We start from the raw sequence: 20,254 nt of genomic DNA, 5'->3' as shown, positions 1-20,254 counted from the left end.
CAGATTGATCTGTTGATCAATACACAGTTAGTCAGTGTGTTAGACTGGTTATTTCAATGTAACGTTAATCCTGTCCATAGAAGCTTCTGCCCCGCACTGAAAATGTTTTAACATGAGCGGGAAAGTTGCAAAATCTGAGGCTTGACTATTTATCAAACTTCATATACGCTACATGGGAGTAACAAAGTACTGTCACTCACATTTACGTGCTTGTTTTGGCCAAGTGAATTGTGTTTTTTCTGAAATTCTTGTCACAGTGATTCAATTACATTTTCATTTCATACTAACATTTATAGGCATTTTACCTACAGCGGTCGCCATGTTGATTCGCTTCGTCCAATTGTAAAGCATTCAGTAATTTCCGTCTACCCCTACTTTTTTGGGGGGTCCTGAATACACTATGGTTGAAGGGGTATTTGAATGACTGGATGGCCCTCAGCCCTACATCACATAGAGAAATCGGACAACACTACCCCTTCACAGCCACGTGGTCTCTCCAGAGACCCCCCAAGTAGTAACAGCTGGCATCAAGGGCCACACATCCAGGAAGCTATAAGGCCCTTGTAGGGAAAGTGGCAGCCCTGTCTATAAAACTATACAGTTCAGGCTAACTCCATCAGCTACTACAGCAGTGAAATGTTACTTAAACGCTGCAGTATTAATTATCTACTAATGTCATATTGAATATTCAGTCTTAAGGAATCAAACCAGTATTTTTACTTTAATATTCCAAACTTCACTTTTTCTACCAAAATGTATGTTCTTATGCTCAAATATGATTTTTCATACAGGACTTCAGTGTATTTTTATATATCATGAAGTGGATATTCTCACATAGCTTAAGTAAAGGATCTGAATACGTTGTCCACCACAACCAAAAAACATGCATTTCAGTGTTATACCAAATGGGAAGGAACAGACAGCAGTCTGCATCATGACGTGATGTGCTTTATCCTCATGAGATACAGACTCTCAATGTTCACCTTATCGCAACACCAGAGACAGGATCCCATCTCCTAACATAAACAAATCCAATCTAAAGTTCTACTGCTAAGGCTTTCAGACTTCTCAGGTCAACCATCTGTGAAACATAGGTCAGGTCAGGTATAATATAAGTCATACATCATTTTAGGTTAGGCATTAGAGTGTGTACAAGTCACAAATTCCCTGATAACACCCAATCATGCTTCGACAGCCGGGCTCCATCACTGGTAAGGTGAGATTCGTATTAATTGGATGATTTATTGAAATGAAACCACATAAGAAGTTCAGAGAGAAAACTTTGACAGATGTGTTAAGAAGTCATAGATTTATTACGCCATTAAATGATTTAACCATTAAAGATGTGAAGTATCTTAAAAGCTTTTCATGAAATATTATTTCATGTAATAAAAGCCATTATGTAGTTTCTTCAACTTCAAAGTAGAGATGAAAGTATATGTTCCTCTAAAATGTAGTGGAGTGGAAGGAAGAAGAACTGCTTCTTTTGATGACAGCCAGTGTAAATATTATACAGAAAGCAGTTTCAAAGCTGAGAGTTACACTTTTATTGCATTCAGAATTAAAAACACATAACAAGAATAATCGCATTAAATACAAATCAAAATAAAATGAGATCACCTGTCTTCCAGGCATATACTGTATAGCTTCCAAGTCTTAAATAATGATGAATAAATAATAAGTCGTGGTGTCAGCTTAGGTCAGCTGTTCAGATATTTGTACCTGATTAAATGTATTGATCACGGTGCCTTTATATTGTGGTCCACACAAGCCTGTCCATAACACCGGTAACTACAAATGTCATTACTGCACCTCTTCAAGAATGTAAATGTTATAATAAATTGATATATGTTTTAAAGTCATTGAAAACAATTATGACATTTAAAAGCAGCTATTCCAGACATCGACAGTCAGGGACATTAACAAATGTATTGGTTTAATCTGAGCTTCTCTCAATGTTTTTGAATTGTGCAGTGAAATGTTACATTTCTTATTTTGCATTCATCACCAAAGAATTACAAATACGCAGAGGTGGAAAATTAGGAACCATTAAAACAGAAAGTGAAACAAAAACATTCGGCCGTTTTTTACATTAGATTGTTTGTGTTGTTTTGTTGTTGTTGTTGTTGTTGTTGTTGTTCTTTGCTCTTCCTCTAACAAGGTACACGTCCATCGATACAGTGGTGAAAGTCAAATTCCTGATTGACACAAGAGCGGAGCGGAAGTGACGTGGGGAGGGACGGCTTGTCGTCGCATGTGATTAGTGGGTGTGTGTTGTCTTCCTCCTCATTCAGTGCGACGTTTTTATTAAAGTTGTAAGATGGCGACGGTGCATCTGAGGATCGGGGACCTAGTGTGGTGAGATCACATTGAAACACTGTGAAATGACTCCGTGTATCGCACTCGGCAGCTCAGCGCTAATGCTTGTGTCGGTGGGCTTCGAACAGGCGTAGTTCGCGGACGCGTACGCGCACTTGGTCAGATGATAGTCAACCCAAACAAATTGCTAACCGAGCTGACTCAGCCAGCAGCAGCCGTCGTTAGCTGCTAGCAAGCGGCCAGGCGACCCGGAGGCTTTATAACTGAAGGAAACCGTTTAATCCGAACACAGCCTCGTTTGTTGTCGTTATTTGTCTTTCGACGACGTGTGCATTTGTTTATTTCCGTCAAACACTCCGTACTGTGTCGTGTTGTGGACGTGTTGTGGGCTTTGCTAGCTGCGTAGCTGCAGCGGACCTCCTCTGTAGCTCTGCTCGGCTTCCGGGTGAAGTGGAGCAGCCGCTTCTCCGAGCTGAGGTTTAACCCGCAGACGAGGCTCATCTGTGCGGGAGATGAGCTTCATGGCGCTGGTATCACCAGGGGGGGAGAGGGGCAGGTTGTCCTGTGTGGTGGCGTCCCACGTCCCGAGACATTGCACATGTCCCCATTGCGGGACTAATAAAGGACTTCTTATTAGTGCTTATCCGTTTCTTTAAACCGTAATATTCCACTCATCGATGATGAGAATGACCACGTGATCCTTTTTAGGTAAACATTTAATAAATAACCCGATGTAAAATCACAATGTTTATATGATCACAAAGCTCCACAGCACCAGCAAGTAAAGCGGCTTGTATTGCTCCTGTTATTGGCAACATCAGCTGTCAGAATTTAATCTAATTTCGCACTTGGCTGTTTCAGAACAGTATTCAACTTAACACGTGCCTGTTACAAACATGTCAACAGGAGATGCTTGTTATGAGCACACAAAGGCAAACAACACCGAATGAAAAGCACCATGGGATAAACACACTAACAACATGTGCCTCACTGTTTATTTAAGCCAGCACTGCTCCCCCCTTGTGTTTTTTCCCCATTCAGTCTCTTCTGTGTATTCTAGTTGTGAAATACAGTTGAACAGTTTTGCTGTTCTGCTTGTTTTGCCCAGTATTTGTCTCATGTTGTGACAACCAGGAGAAACCTGTATTTTTGTTTTCCTTCCTAATACATGTGCTGATAATGTACATTGGTACACATTCAAAACAATATGGACTTTTCTTTAAAACACATTTTAAAGAAAAGTCTTCAGACCTTTGAAGTCAAATGTCGTCCAAACACGAGCAGCTGTACCAGAACTTCACCTTCTAAAACCAGCACATTTTTTATTTCATCAGAAACTGTATTATAAACAAAAATATTTTTGTACCAAATAGGTTCTGTGGTGCCAGCAATAAACGCAAGACATTTACCATGGCTAAATGTATCTCTCTTATTTTAGGGGGAAGCTCGGGCGTTACCCACCATGGCCAGGAAAGGTAAGGACCAAAGACATGTCACACTAGCTGGTTCAAATCAATACTACAATTTACATGACACTTATGCTGATATTGCACTAAAACCTTTATTCACGTTTCAGGTAGTAAGCCCCCCAAAGGACCTGAAAAAGCCCAGGGGTAAAAAATGCCATTTTGTGAAATTCTTTGGAACTGAAGACCAGTAAGTTTGAATTGTAACCTTCTTGTTCTGATTGAGACTGCAGTGTCTTCTCAAGCAAATGTCTAAAAGTTGTTTGTCTGTGCAGTGCCTGGATTAAAGTAGAACAGCTGAAGCCCTATCACGCTCACAAAGAGGAGATGATCAAGATAAATAAAGGAAAGCGCTTCCAGCAGGCGGTTGATGCAGTGGAAGACTTCCTAAAGAAAGCAAAGGGAAAAGAACAGGTGAGACATTCAAGTGAAATGGATTCTGCTTTCAATATAGATTACTGGTTCAAATACATATTTGCATAATACACAAATTTCTGACTGGTGTATGTTGAAGGCATACTGTACTTTATGGACATGCAGCTTGAAGTACAGTGGCTGTACTCTAAAGAAAATGTACAGTATGACACAAAATACCTCTTGCAAGGCACGATTTTCACATTTTTATGAGATGTAATTTGTCAGAGAATTTTAGATTTGATTATCCTGATGGGGATCTGCAATCTGCACATTCTTGATGATAATTGAAAATATCGGTTGAGTAGCTAACAGAGTGAACTGTATCAGCATCATCATCTGTTTGCATGTAGCCCTGGCTCCATTACACACCTCCATCATGAATAACATACGTGTCATCTGCATTGTGGATGAGACAACAAAAAGTTTTATGGTCTTACTCAATGTATTGATCAGCTAATTTTCACCAGATAAATGAAACACAATCTCTTTTTATTTAGATTTTCTCTTTTAGAAAACAAATCCCTAAAAGTATTCCTAACAGCGGACAATGTTCAGTAAATTCTGATGGATAAGAGTGGGCGCATCTGGTGCCTGATGTGTTAAAGAAGAAGTTATTTTGTTACCAAGGTAAACATGACAATTCATTGCAATAATACCCAATCCTGTTGTTATGCCACAGCACAACCAAAATAAATACATATAGGGAACATGTTTGCTCATTATCTTCACTGTCGATCAATCTGCTGAATACTTCCCTTCATTTCAAAGTACCGGAAACAATTGATCAGTAATCAACATAACTCTTAGATTTTTGTCCAATCAATAAGTATGGAAACTGGGGCTGAAAATGAAGGAGCAATTAAGTGAGACTCATCTCAGTGACTCCTACTCAGTCATGGAATTCTCGTCAGGATCACATTCAGTCTCAGCCAATGTTTATTCAGGTGGACAAATGTCCCCTGCATTCACCAGCTCTTTTCTCTTACGTTCAGTGTACCCGGACCTGCCCAATCCGGCCTTATTGAAAGCATTGCCACATTCACAAGATCATAACGACTCACAACTCTTTCCATGCTGAAAAGGTAGCACTAACCAATAGTGTGTTTTTTGACAGAACTCAGAGGGTAAAGGAGATTCAAAGGGAAAGAAGACCCCTAACAAGCCACTGAAAATACTGGAGGAGGATGATGAGGATCTTAGTGCACTGAAGGACCCTTCTGAGAAGGTCAGTTGGACACTGAAGAGATAAAAAAAAAATATCTGTCAACATAAGTTGAAGAGTTTCTCAATATTTGGCATTTAAAAGAGAGGGTGACTCACTGAATAGATTTAGATTTTGTCAGTTCTGAGCCCCATCCTTTTTCAGCATTTAGCAATCCTAAGATCCTCTTGTGAGAATGATATATGTGACCTATAGCTCTGTTCACCTTTAAAACAAGATAGACAATGGTCTGATTCCCAAAAATCTGTGGTCGAATCATCCAGTCTCCACTAAAAGAACGATGTTAAAAATGAATAAATAAGCCATTTTCCCACTTCTAGGAATGTTCATGGAACTCAACTTTTGCACCGCTCAGATGATGATACTTAATTCCAATTAGCCACTAACCACTGTCAGAGGTTACCAACATTGCTGTTAAATTTGTTTTGTTGAGCGAATGTAAGCTCACAGCAAGGAATGACGTCAACAAACTTAACAACAGGAACCATTATTTTTATACACAAGACGTCTCTGCTGACCAGGGACCAGTACTGCAAGACAGTTCAACATACCCAGCATGTCGGTCTGTTTTCTGGCTTCACTGAACCAAACATTGACACTGTCTAGGTTAACCTGTATTATGAAGCTGTTTATCAGCTGTCTGACTTAACCCAGGGTTTTCTTATCCAGCTACAAGCTCATTTATGTGGCGGGAGCAGAGTTGTTTATTATAAGCATGATCATCAGAAAAGTGAAGTAAGTTCTGAATATGATATGAAAAGAAACACAGATACCAGCAGGCTGACTTGGTCACAGTGATATCCAAAAGTGACATTTAAACCAATATAAATAACACGATCAAATAACTACAATAGAAAACCAACTCAAATAATTATAGATTTTTAAAGTCTGCCCAATGATGCACTGTAAATGAGCATAGGGATTTTATCTCTATAAGTTTATCCCTGCTGAGTTTTTTTGTATGTCTTTTTGTTTGATGAACAAACAATCATAAACAGAAGCTTAGGTGATGTCAGAGGAGAGGAGTAATTAATGTGCAATGAGCTCAGTCTGACATCAGAGATTTTAGTTGTTCTGAGCTGCACTGACTCTAGTTTTCCAGTGAACTGATTGATTTTTTAAAATTTTATTTCAAACTTAACCTGCTCTTATTAGCAGATTAGCATAAAGTGCACCAGCTTCATAGGACTGAAAACTCAATACTTAAACCTAACCGTACCACTATTACTACAGTTCCGGCTTCGAAGTACAGACCATAGGACAGTCTGTGCTTCCAGGCCTCATTAGTGTTTACAGAGAGGAGATTTGTCAATGTCAGGCAGAAGTGGGAATAGAACACACGGCCTCACAGTGCAGGGGAAATTAACAAGATTTAAATAGCATTGCCCCCTCTTCAGTTCTGTCCTGGCGTCGATTTCTTTAGCCATACCACGAGACTGGTCCTGCAGAGTTTTGTTCCGCTTTTTAAACAGTGTCTGCAGGTCTTAAAGACTAAAATAAAAAAATAAAAAAATAAAATAAAAAATTAATTTCATAAACATTTTCTCCTTACTGTTGTGGTCATTGATTTTACTTAAAATAAAGTTAACTTTGAGGTTGCAGGCTGTCACCTATAAAGTGAATGTGGATATATAATTCATGTGGTAAGGTACACTAACCACAGTGCTCTAAAGCTGCAACGTCCATCTTGCTGACATGAATCTATTGTTTATTTCAATAAAATTCAACAACAAACCTATTAATAAAGTAATTAGGAATGTATTGTTATATACTAGTGAAATGTAGTGTAAAAGCTGATATGATGTTAAATCATTTCTAGACTGTTAAAATACACAGAAAATACAAAGACAGAGGCTGAAGTACATATTTGTCAGGTTTCATCAGTTATCTTTTCTTTGCATTCTGTTGTTCGTGCATTAGAATTGTCATCAGCTGTCATCCTCACAATATGTTTTCATAATCCAGTTTTTTAATTCCTCAGTCATCTTCACTTAACAGGATTGTCAACCAGCGTGATACCTGCAGTATCACAGCAGCAGGGGCTGCAGGGCTAATGTTGCCAGAACAACAGCCACCTGACATCAGTAACCACGCCTAAAGGGTTTTCTCCCCTGTCTATAGTGGTATCTATCCGTGCAGATCAGTGGGGTGTTGTGTGTCCAGGGATTTCTGCCTCTGCCCTAAACAGTGGAGGTGAATGGAATCCACTCAACATTGTCTCCTCCGTACAAGTGAAAAGTCCCCCACTACAGTAGACCAGCAACAAATTCACCCTTTGATTTCGAAGGTGAATATGTGTCTCTCTCCTCCTTAAGGACTTGACTGACTCTGACCCCGAGCCATCCGCTATTGAGAGGCTGGGGGCTGGACCTGGCTCAGGATTCAAATGGGAAAGCAGTGTAGGTGAACCCCCCTCTCCCACAAAGCCTGCCTTGCCTTGCTGTTCTTCTACCTGAACTTTAACCTTTGGCTTTACTCACCAACAACTGCTGACCTTTCCCTTCTGACCTGTTGGGTGCACACTCTGGACAACTCAACAACTGTCTATTTGACATGTGCTTTTGAGATGGTCACCAACTCTGTATGTGGAGACCCAAAAGCAGGCTGAGGTTTGGTTGAGTTGACCTGATTTCCAGGTTAGCCTCCTGCCTTCTATTAGCAGCCTGCTCCTCAGGACCAGGGTTGATGACCATTCCTGGATAAACTGTTCTGAATTGTATGACCACCAGGTTTGTGTACGTGCATGTAAAGAAACATTGCAACTGCAAATACATGAATCATTAACCGGTCTTCTTAATGTCAGTGGAAGCATTTTCACACAAACATCAAAAATGGTCAGTTTGCTGTTTCACTTGCAGCACAAAAACTGCATAGAACTTATCAAGTCCAAAAGGTCTAAATGTTTAGCATTATAAATAATATATAATTATAATCCTCTTTTTAAAAAAAAACCTTGACAATAGGAACTGCTTTTTTATGCTAAGACAAATTGGCAGTTAAATGTTTACTTAACTTAAATATAAAAATAAAAGTGCAAATCTCTACATAACTAAATCACATAATTAATAAACCCTAAACCAAATACAATAATTAAGCGTGTCAGACCTCAATACAGCAAAATAGTCCAAACTCGTCATCAGCAGACAACTGCTGTCTGATTGGCTCGTCATGAGGTCACACAAGCAGTCAAACACGGAGCATCCCTCTGCTTTCAAATGTATCTATTCGATTCCAGGTGCTTCATTGAGTTTATCATGTAGAGAGTGTGTTGCCACCAGAGTTGAGTGTAATGTACATTAGATATGTGCGGCGCTGTTTGTGTTGCCAGTAAGCAGGAAACCTTTTCAGTCATAGCTCAGGAACCGAAATGTGGCTCAGAAAGGTGTGTTGGGGTAAGGTCTGGTAGGACTGTGTGACTAGCCCTGGAAGGGCATTCAAAACCAGACGCAAAGAATGAATATGTTGACAGACTGAGTTAGACTGTGGTAAATGTAGTGTAAGAGTTTTGGACATCAGGCCACACTCATGGCTGCACATTTTTGTGGTGGCATAATGTACTGAACATAGCTTGTGTGCAACATTGTCATGGGGTTCACACAGTTCTGCTGTCTTCTGACCAGAGTTTTTCCGAACAGGAGTCTTAGATGGCAGTGCAACTCATTCTCTGCAGGCGCGAGGCTAGAAGTTGTGAGGCAGACAGCTGCACTAGTGCTCTTTTTCTCCACAGTTGAATATTCATTGTTATAACCTAATGTTGTTTTACAAATTCCATATTGAATTTACAATATTCGTGGACAGACCTATTATAAGTAGTTATTGTTCATACTGGAAACAGTGCAGCCCCCCTGCTGTAAACCCTTTTGAATGTAGTTTTTGCGTCATTCAATACAACTCAGTCAACAAGTAGAGCTTGTACTGCCAGCTACTGCTGCTCTCATCCTGCTTCATGGGCTTTTGAATTGTATCAGCCCATGTAAAACATAACCATTTCCTCTACAATAATGAAACATACCGGGAAATACATTTTTGGCTGCTTAGCACATCCAAATCCACTTAATTAAGTGTTGTTTAGTGGAACTGTGAAAGCATGTAATTGTGTATTTAGGAGTCATTCAAACCTAACCAGTTTCCACTTGCATGGGAAGAAGCAGATAATGGCTGGCTGTGTTGGTTGAATGGGTCATTTTAAGTAGAGGTGCAGTGTATCTGAAGTTACTGGAATCAAAGTTGTTTGGTTTCAGACAACACTGTTATACACCTTTTTTTTTTAAAAATTTTAATTCCTTTTCACAGTTTGGCTGGAAGAGTATCAGATCAGTGTAGAACTGGAATGAACTGATGTTAAAACAGAATTTATGGACATTACCGGTGAAGGCAACTTCAAACGTCAGTTATTTATTAACACAGTTGTCAGTTGAAGAACTTTGTTAGTTGAAGCTCTGGCTCTTTTGAATAGAAAACTGTTTGTTTACCTTGGTGTGAGACTCGATATTCAGCCAATGCAAATAGACTTTTTTTATTTACCTGAATGAATTGTGAACACACACATTTCTCATTAGTGTTTCTGTTTACTGTAGAGAGAGAGTTTTAAATGGTCTTTCATGATCAACACCTCAGGGCTTAGTCCCATTTTTAGATCTTTGATTGAACTGCTTACCACAAACTGTATGGAGTTTTCTTACCCATCTGTATTCAAGGGTAGAGTAGTTTAAAGTGGAGAATATTGTTTTTTCATTTCACATTCAGATATTCACAGGCTTTCGTCAAAACTCTGATCTCTCCCAACAGCACCAGCTGGAAATGTCCAGACAACTGGGTTGAATGCGTCACCTTAGTCCGAGGACACAGCCTTTACTCTGCAAAAGAATGTGGTCTGAGTGATCGGATCTCAATGTGTCTTAGGGGAATTTACCCATCCACTTTAATCGCATCACCCGAGACACATGTGAATGCCTGGTGTGAACAGGGCCATAGTGCAGACAAACAGTTATGAGCAGGAGCAGAGAACATTTGCACTTGAGCAGAAGGTGTCTAAAAGAGGGCAAGGTTTTTAGGGCAAACATTAGAATGTCAGAACATGAAATGAAGAAATGATGCTCTTAAAATTAAAAACCATGCTCTGGGAAGAAGGGAGGGAAGACGTGTAGGAAAACATGGCACACTGTAAAAAGAGCCCTGACATGTCAGCACTGTGCAATGCAAGCTCACGGGGTTTCTATCCAAAGAGAACACTGTCCCACTGAACTCTTGTTCTGTTGCAGCCTGTAAAGGACGACCCACATTTCCATCACTTCCTTCTGAGCCAGTCTGAGAAGGTACGAGGAAACATGCTGCCCAACACTGTCACTTCTACACATTTTCTTTCAGTTAGAGGGAGGGGTTGTTGTCTCAACCTGAACATGAAGATTATTTTCCTTGGATCTTGTGCAACTGACCAATTTAAGAAAAGTATCAGACAATATGTGGTGATCAGTTTTGATATTGGGGCTAGAAAACAAATCGACGTATGGACACTGAGAAGCGTAAAAATGTTTAAAATCTAGGAGGCAGATGACATCAGCCGAGAAGAAGGCCCTTTAATGTGGACCAGGAAGAATTCTAAAAGAATGTGGCCACGTCCCACACCACCTCTGAAAGTGGACTGAGGGATCAGATCTCGGGATGCATTTGAGCGTGAGCTGAACTTGGCGCTGACCACTTGGGATCAGATCGCTCAGGGTGGATTTTAATACCAGATCTGAGCGGGGGTCTCTGACATTCTGTGGGCTCGAGTTTGGCTCTGAATTTGTCAGCTTGACTCTGATTCGATCAGTAGGGAGGTTAATGTAGTACGTAATGTTATCTTGGTCTCTTCTATCTAGACACACCCAACTGCATGCCAATAGCAGCAGCAGTGTGAACCCCCACCAGAAACTCGCCCCCAATGTAGGCCTGGAACAGTTAAACCGAAACAGCCTGCAGCTAAAGTGATAAATCGTCCTCCTTTTTCAGCTTACAGGGGATTTGCACAATCGGCACTCAATACACAACACTGGCACAGTTGTAACAAAGTTTATTTATATAGCACGTACCACAAACTAGTGGTTACTAAGTGCTTTGCAAAGGACAGGCATAAGGCAAGAAAATAAAGTCAAACAATGTGGATAAATAATAATAATAATAAACATAAAGAACAGAAGTCAAAGAAGCATTCATTAGAGGGCACATCTCCACCAAAGTGAAACAATCCTATACTTTGTCGCTTTTATAATGGAAAAAGGAGTCGTCTCCAGCAAAATGCACAAACTCATAGATGTTCACACCATAAATATATCAGACTTTTCTGTTAATATCCACGCATTATTTCCTGAGAAATTAATAAAAATGTCTAACATTGTTGATGAAAGTGATTAGACAACTAACCTGATCCACATCTCAATTGAATGTTTTGTTTCCTCCCTGCCCACAGCCAGCCTCATCAATGGAACCCATCAGCAAGCGCCTGAAGATCATTGAAGAGGTAAAGTAAAATCATTTTTTGTTACAGTAACTTGTAAAATGTTTAAACTTTAATAATTTGTTGTTACAGTACCCGGTAAAATGTTTAAACTTTTAGTGATTTACTTGAACCATCTGTTTACTTGTACAAGTTGATTTGCTTTACATTTCAACTGTACTCTTCGAAACAATTTCACATTATTTTATGCATAATGTGTCGCAACACATGATACCACTTTGTCCCGTTGAGTATGATATTGACAGTTTTATTTCTCTTATGTGTTTGTGCAGGACACAGGGTCAACATCTATCCAAGCAGCCGACAGCACAGCCATCAATGGCAGCATCACACCCACAGATAAAAGGTATTAACACATGCTCACTGCAGCATTACTAAACACCATTATTAAAATGACTTACTAAATTTAGCTGGAAAGCCATGTCTGCAAACGTGATGAGAGAAAAAATTATCCCCTAATCATTATAATGAGAAACTTCCTCTTAATAATAACTTTTGTATATGAAAATGAGTCAGAGAAAGTTGATGCATCAAGTCTACATTAAACTCTTTTGCATAAGACATCAGCTGCTGCCTGAGTTCTCCTTTCAGCAGCTTCCAGAAAACGTCCATAACAATTAGGACTAACACTATAGGTAGATCCTTCCTTTGCTCTCAACAGTTCTTCTTGTCATTGATTCCACAAGATGTTGGAAACTTTCCTTTTACATTCTGCTCCATGTTGACATGACTGCATCACAACATTTCTGCATATTTGTCAGCAGCACACAGGCATAGAAATTAGTCGCTTTTTGGCGACTCCCGCTTTTTTAACATCAATTTAGGTGACTTGTGTAATTCGATTTTTTTCGTGGGGGGGGTGTAATATATGAGTGACGTACGAATGTCCGTAATTCTCTCACAAATAATCATGAGAGTGAACTGCATTGAGCAAAAAAAAAAATCGACTGTAGGGCCAGGCGCTTCGCATGAACTCCACTGGCCGAGTCAGAGTGCCTCCAGCCCGGCTACGCCAGGGACACACCGGAGGCGGAAGAGCCGCGAAGCGAATATTCTTGTGCGAGCAGCCGCCGGGCTGTTTTCACCGGAAGCGCATTTCTCCGGTCAGGATCCTGTCAGCCCGCAAATCTGCTTCTTCTGCTACTTTGTAATCCGTTCAGTGTAGTGGTTCGGGGGGAAATGATGATGGTCTTCACATGTGACTGACCTACGCAAGCCTATAGCCTATATCTGCAGGGTTTTATATCCTGCACTGCTGCCATATTATTGGCTGAGTGCAAAGTTAGGCAGATATATAAGTGTACCTAATAAATTACTCAGTGAGTGTAAATGAGTATTTCATTTTATTATTTGTTTGCTGTGTTTTAACGGTTTTCTTTTTGATTTTTCCCTCCAGGATAGGGTTCCTGGGTCTGGGGCTGATGGGTAGTGGTATAGTTTCCAACCTGCTGAAGATGGGTCACGTGGTCACCGTGTGGAATCGCACAGCAGAAAAGGTGCGTACAGTCACTGTCCCATAGGAAACGTCACCATCACTGATTAACATCTTTGATTTGTTGCAGTGTTAATTATCTCTGTCACATTTCACATTTTAAAATGACTATATTATTATATTATAAAGATCAGTGTTTCCCCCCCAGGATTGAGTTGTAGCCGTGACGGTAAAGAAATCTGGAACAATGTCTATATTATAGAAGCATTATGTACTATCAAAACATTGTTCCCATATCCAACCCATTCCATTGCACCTCTGTATATACTGTTATATATATCATATATGTATCTAATTGCTGATTGCACTTCTGGTTAGACCCACCTAATTTCATTGGATCGTGCCTGTACTGTGTAATGACAATTTAATCTACAGTCATTACAATCATAAATACAAAAGATTAAGTGAAAAACTAGTATATAGATACATATAAAATAGTCAAATTATTGGCTATACATTACAACACACTGCTAGCAAAGACAACACACAAATAAAAATAAATTGCAAAAATCCTCCTTGTGTATCACAGAAAATACACAAATAGAACAAAAACAGTATTGCATATTATGTGCAACTACATTTCTGACCGTACTTGTCTTCCTTGATGCAAAATCATCGTGTGTGTGTGTGACAGAGAGAATAGACATAACTCACTAAATGTCTGTGACATTCTTATGTAAACACAATGTGCAATTTATCGAGGTCACCAAAGTTATCAAGTTCATTTGTCGTATGATTAGTCGATAATTCTCACGAGGGGCCTCCTTGGTGCTTGTTTTTATGAAATGTGTGTTCCGTCACTGCTAAATGCATGTAGGGGGAACACTGGATTCAAACCGACTCAAGTGAAACTCAAGACCACTCATTCACAAAGGCTGAGAGACTAAAGGGTGAAATGCATAAGATTCATATTATTGTGGTAACAGATTCAAATTAAGGGTTAGGGTCGCCCCCCCTACTAAAAGCTCCGTAGAATGATGATGTGTCTAACACAAGCACAGAAATGAAATAAACAAAGACTACAAATATCTTTGGATGAATGAGCAATGCGACACATGTAGAAGACATCGGCAAAGAAGTGAAAAGAGTGTTTGTGATGAGGGCCAACGCTAGTGTAGATTGTGGAGTAAACAAAAATCTCATCGTGATCTCGGCAGCACATAAACATATGATCTCAGCACCAGAATTGATCGGTTACTTCCTGTCTGCCTGCTGGGCCACCTCTCATGAACATTCCAGAGAAGTGGTTGTTTTAGTTTTACACTTAAAATGTCAATCACTGTAGATGCAGCCAAAGGCAGAGAAAAAGAATGAGGCTGCTTGTTCGTGAACCTGTTGAACAATCATGTCAATTCAATGTTTCTGCCGCTAACGACCCTTGCTCGCTGTGTTCCAGTGTGACCTGTTCATTCAGGAGGGCGCCAGGTTAGGCCGGACTCCTGCAGAGGTGGCTTCCACGTGTGACATCACCTTTTCCTGCGTCTCTGACCCAAAGGCTGCCCGGGATGTAAGTATCATCTCAACAACACAAAATGGATTACTGCTGAGGTGTGAATTGCTGGATTATGGGTAAAAACATTTCTACGCCTGTATTTGTTGCTCTGCAGTTGGTGCTCGGACCCAGTGGGGTGCTGCAGGGAATCAGGCCAGGGAAATGCTATGTGGAGATGTCCACTGTTGACCCAGAGACCATCACAGAACTCTCACAGGTATACACCAACACACACAAAATCCAAATGATAAGATAATAAGCATTTCTGTATTAAGTTCCTTTTTAATGTTTGAATTTGAGGTGATCACGTTGCGGGGCGGCCGTTTCCTGGAGGCTCCAGTGGCAGGAAGCCAGCAGCTCTCCAATGATGGGATGCTGGTCATCGTGGCAGCTGGTGACAGGACAGTCTATGAGGACTGCAGCAGCTGCTTCCAGGCCATGGGCAAGACCTCCTTCTTCCTAGGTAGGTTATGTATATTCATTTTTTGGGTTGAGACTGTTCCGTATTTCTCTTTTCCTTTTATGTGTGAAAATGTGTGTTTTTTTTTTAAATGAAGGTGAAGCAGGGAATGCAGCGAGGATGATGCTGATCCTCAACATGGTGCAGGGCAGCTTCATGGCCACCATTGCAGAGGGGCTTACTCTGGCCCAGGCCACTGGCCAATCACAGCAGACCTTCCTGGACATCCTGTGCCAGGGCCAGATGGCGAGCACCTTTGTGGACCAGAAATGCCAAAGTAAGTAATTTGGCATGACTGGCCTGAACCCTGGACACAAGTTATTGTTTTTTTCATTATTTGTTCATTTTCTCATTTCAATGTTAAGATTGAGAGTTTGAGGCCATTGACTAAACAAAAAATATTGTGACGTATTTTTGAAGGTAGTCATATAATAACATTTCTTCCTGCAATTTCCAGATATTTTACAGGGCAACTTTAAACCAGACTACTATTTGAAACATATTCAGAAGGATCTGAGGCTGGCCATCTCCATGGGCGACATGGCCAACCATCCAACCCCAATGGCTGCGGCTGCCAATGAGGTACCACTCTGTTCTTATATTTATTATCAATTTTAGGTGCATCGCTTTCTTAATGTCTTAATTATTTCTTTACAACAAAACAACTTTTCTTCTTTATTCTGAGCTGGTGAGAAAAGACGGCCTGTCTCCTTTAAATACACATGGATATTTGTTTGTATAGTTGAAATTTATCAGGTAGATTCCACTGGCTGCTGAAGAATCAGTGAATTTATTAGGAAACATTGTAATTTCGTAGATTAAATGAGCTGGGTGGGAGACTTGTGAGGGACACGGTAACACAACTCGGTGAGGCTCATATTAACTGCATTGGGTTCGGTTCGGGCTCGGTTAGTTTTCTAGGGTTCTAATGGGTCTGGAGGGTATCAGTATCCCAGTCATCTATATGGAAGACTGCTCAAGCACAGCCCCCCCTCAAAGTTATGAAACCTGCAACATTTTAATAACACTCTGCAATGCAACTGAAACTATTGTTTTGCTTTCTGTCCCTGTGCAGGTTTACAAGAGGGCTAAGGCACTGGACCAGTCAGACAATGATATTTCTGCAGTCTACCGAGCCTACATTCACTAGAGTGTGGTGTGGCCTATCCCCTGGACCAGTCTTTAATCCCTTCTTATTTCTCCCTCATTATTTACTGAGTTTTATTTTCAATTCTAGTTGTTTTCTTTCATTTAGCCCCAATGGCAGCCATGTTACTTGCCCACAAGTCATCGATTGTAATTAATTTTTTAGAGGAAACCTTGAGCATTGTACTGACTGTACTGGGGGAATATACCCTGTAATGGTGTGTTCAGAACAAACACGAAGTGGATTTTGGCCAAATGTGAGTTTGGCCCCTGGACTGTTTGTGGAGTAACTGGAGACGGCAGAGAAGGGTTGTGCTGACTTTGTTTGTAGTAAAGAAAAAATGATGGCTGTATTCACATTCGTATTTTCAGATTTAACCTGGTCCTCCTACTCTTACTGTTTCTATAAAGTACAGATTTATAATAGAACTCACTGTCCACAGACGATGACAATAAGTTTGTCCATTTCTTTTGCTCAAATTGAAAATGTCTCAATTTCAGCAAACACATGTTCATGTGCACCGGCACAAATTTGCCTCACTGCTTTGATTTAGAATGAAATCACAGCATGGGGAAACTATTTTGATCTGAACACACCATGAGATTGCTCCAAACGAGGTTGTACTACTGCTGTGGGAGCAGTTTGTCTGGTTTCTGACAACTCAAAAAAAGGAAAGTGGTAGAAGTAACGCAGGGTGTTGGGCGAGGTGGTCGGGGCATTGCTACTGTGAAGAGCAGCGTGTCAGACTCGGTCCAGAGACAATGCTGTCAGGTAGAGTGGATACAGAAACCCTAAAGATTTTTTTTGTTAATGTGCAAATGAAGAGTTTATTTAATTGAGTGTAATATTTGCTTTTCTTTTTAATCGTCCAGAATTCCATGAGAGAAAACACCAAGAACATGCCACTGCATTGCCTTAATATTGTAACCCCTCAAGTCTTTCAATGATAGATGTATTTATTTGTGCTTTTTTCCAGGTCTTCTTGGTGCAGTATCTATATGGCTTGTTTCTGTGTTTGACCACATGATGTGTGCTTTTACGTTGGTGTTATTGATTACTCTTTCTTGAAGCGGTAAAGGACAGAGCAACAGATGTGTTGAGGCCTTAAAATGCAGTAATAATTGAAATGACTCAAGACTTGAGGTTCCCACATTAGAACCCCTTCATTGTTTTGTTTGGAAGAGTTCTCAGTTCTACAGTTTTTTTTTTTTTAATATATTAACCTGTAACGAGATGAATCCACTTCTTGAGTTGCATTTTAACTGAAGTTCATGATTAAGCCCAAGTGTCATGTTGTTGTTTCTGCTAAGTTATAAGTATAAATGGCTAAATTCTGAAGGCCAAGATTAGAGCATCAAGGGGCAAAAATCTCAGATTAAAAGACCAACTAATGAAACAGTTTGATGTGGTTCAGTGGTGGGAATGTTTCATTAGTCTTAAAGACTGGCACTGGAATAAATAAAACATCCTCAGTTCACTTGGGACTTTTTATTGAGGAGCTGTTTTATCACTCTAGCACACACACAGACAAACAACACTTTAACTTAACTGTTTGTTCCATTTCCATATTGTTACTTTTATCACTTCTTTCTTACATCGCCCTCCAAAACACTTCAGGTGAAGTACAGAGAGGGCCCGTTGCTGATCACATGACAGAGAGGGTCCATCTTCACCACACAGTAGAGGTCCTCACAAGTCCACTGGGTTCTTAACATACAAGACCTGATTCAGTTCTGGAACCTGACTGATTGATACATCAGCAGTATTATCAGCTGATAAAGGCTCATTACAGATTGATTAAATCAACCCATGTCAGTAAAGAAATACTAAAGGTGTGTTAGAGGTCACTGTTACTGACTCTACGTGATCTTTGTACTAATATATGCAAAATACTATAAAGGGGTTATCGCAACACAAATGTACTGAATTGTTATTTAAGAAATCTGTTGCATGTTCAGAAGCCAATATGAGCAGATCTATTTTATGAACTCAAATGTTTATGTTGAGATCTGACCTCTAAAGACTGATACCGATGTGCTCTACTTGACTCCATTTTATTTTGAGTTTGATCAGGTTGGAGCATGTTGTGTTCTTCAAGCCCTCGGCTCTCTGTCAGTATGTGTCACATCCCAGTAGATCCAAGCAGGCTGTTCTGATAATAATAATTAGTCTGTAACCACAACTTTCAGAGTTCATGCAATTTTCCTCAAGTCATTTACTTTAAAAATGTAATTTACGTTCAACAAATTTTCTGTGGTGGCCTGTTTTGGAAAGGATTCAAAATTGTGGACCTGTGAAGACCTCTACGCTGACGCATGAATCATGCCCTAGATAAGTCTGCAGATGCACATGACAATGTCCAACATATGCAGAAAAACATGTTGTGCATGCTCTGCCAGAGGTGTTCTATCCCTGCAGGAAAGAGTTCAGTAACTCAAGGTATGTGTTGGAATACTTGCAGAGTGAGTTTGGGGTGTTGCCCCTTGTTCCTTGTTTTGTTTATCTCGTCAATTTGGCCAACTCCACCTCAGATCTAATCTGCCCCGCGTGGTGTCAGGAAGTAGATCCAGGACTGGGTCTATCACACTATCACGATACCACTGCAAATCTGTCAAATACAAATAAAAAGAAGAGGAATGCACATCAGTGTTCGACCCCACTGTCAATGTGGGGTTGGTCACTGAGTGATTCTAAACAGGAGCTAGCTGTAGCCCTGCTGCTCTGCCACTGACATGAAGACAGTGTGAGGCGTTGGCCCAGTTAGAGGACCCAAACTGTAACTGCCCCCTGCAGGAGAAAAAGACCTCAGTGTTTTGTTCCTTTACTCTTAACAAGTTGAAACTGTAAATAACTTTCTTATAGTTTCTCTCAGCAGAATCATTGTTTTGTTTTACGTAAATCCAGAAACCTGTTTTGCCAAACGAGTGATATTTAAGGTTTTTCATTTAGGCTCAGTGTAAAGAAGTGTTTTTAGAAGATGGATGTAAATAGCGTTAGTTTAAGTAGGGTTTATTTTATATCTACAATAACTGGGATTAATGAAAGCAACTTCTTTTTGGTTTTGACTCTACAGAGCGACTAACATCTTTCTGGCTTAATACTGTAGATTGTTAAAGTGTAATTGGTTTATTCATATGTGGCTTATTATTAATCTGGCTGATTATTGCAATGAAATGACAATTACTTGAATCCTGTTGAAGAAAGGGGGGTGTAACTTTGGTTTTGGGGAAATGGATGATTTTGTGTACATGTGGAGATATCAAGACTTTTGTGCTGTTTAATAAATTCTCTCCTGATTACTGACATTTGCATGTTTAAGAACTGACTGAGTTTGATCTTGCTCTGGAGATTATATCTGATCTGTAATATTTGCCTTTCAATGCCACACAAAACCTTCCAAAACAACAGTTTTACAAAACAGGCATATTTTTATATTTCTGACCTTAAACAGTTGATCACTGTTTTGAACAAACTTTACTCAAACTGGAGGACGCAGCATTTGCTGGTGACTAATTTCAGCAGTGGATTATTCTCTAGTGAGTATTTCCAACTGAAGGATTGTGTGTGTGGGACTGACTCATAATAAACCAGTGTGTGAGTTAATGAAGGAACAGTGAGGCTCACAATTGTGTCTTTCATAGGTTTTGGACAATGCCATGCAAAATACAAGATACTGTAAATGTTCTGTGATACACACACTATATCAAATCTTCCGACTTATACCTACTGAGGCTGAGGACGTG

The 20,254-nt window shown here is 40.0% G+C and overlaps 1 protein-coding gene across 4 annotated transcripts; it reads left to right on the top strand.

Annotated features, from left to right (window-relative positions):
* Positions 1–2,232: 2,232 nt before the first annotated feature.
* On the top strand, positions 2,233–19,816 carry glyr1 (glyoxylate reductase 1 homolog (Arabidopsis)). 4 transcript variants are annotated; one of them, XM_035181197.2, is made up of 16 exons: positions 2,233–2,358; positions 3,758–3,794; positions 3,896–3,975; positions 4,061–4,199; positions 5,317–5,427; positions 7,740–7,823; positions 10,686–10,739; positions 11,873–11,923; positions 12,193–12,266; positions 13,317–13,416; positions 14,809–14,919; positions 15,020–15,121; positions 15,205–15,367; positions 15,462–15,641; positions 15,822–15,946; positions 16,440–19,816. In XM_035181197.2, exons 1-16 carry the CDS (start codon positions 2,321–2,323, stop codon positions 16,512–16,514), a joined length of 1,524 nt encoding a protein of 507 aa, XP_035037088.2. In that variant the 5' UTR covers positions 2,233–2,320; the 3' UTR covers positions 16,515–19,816. The 4 variants fall into 4 exon arrangements, with proteins under 4 accessions (XP_035037088.2, XP_035037090.2, XP_035037089.2 ...); XM_035181199.2 differs by lacking the exon at positions 7,740–7,823; XM_035181198.2 differs by lacking the exon at positions 10,686–10,739.
* Positions 19,817–20,254: the final 438 nt, after the last annotated feature.

Source organism: Hippoglossus stenolepis, chromosome 16, assembly GCF_022539355.2.
Source record: "Hippoglossus stenolepis isolate QCI-W04-F060 chromosome 16, HSTE1.2, whole genome shotgun sequence".
Taxonomy (NCBI): domain Eukaryota; kingdom Metazoa; phylum Chordata; class Actinopteri; order Pleuronectiformes; family Pleuronectidae; genus Hippoglossus; species Hippoglossus stenolepis.
This window is presented reverse-complemented; position numbering and strand designations above follow the sequence as displayed.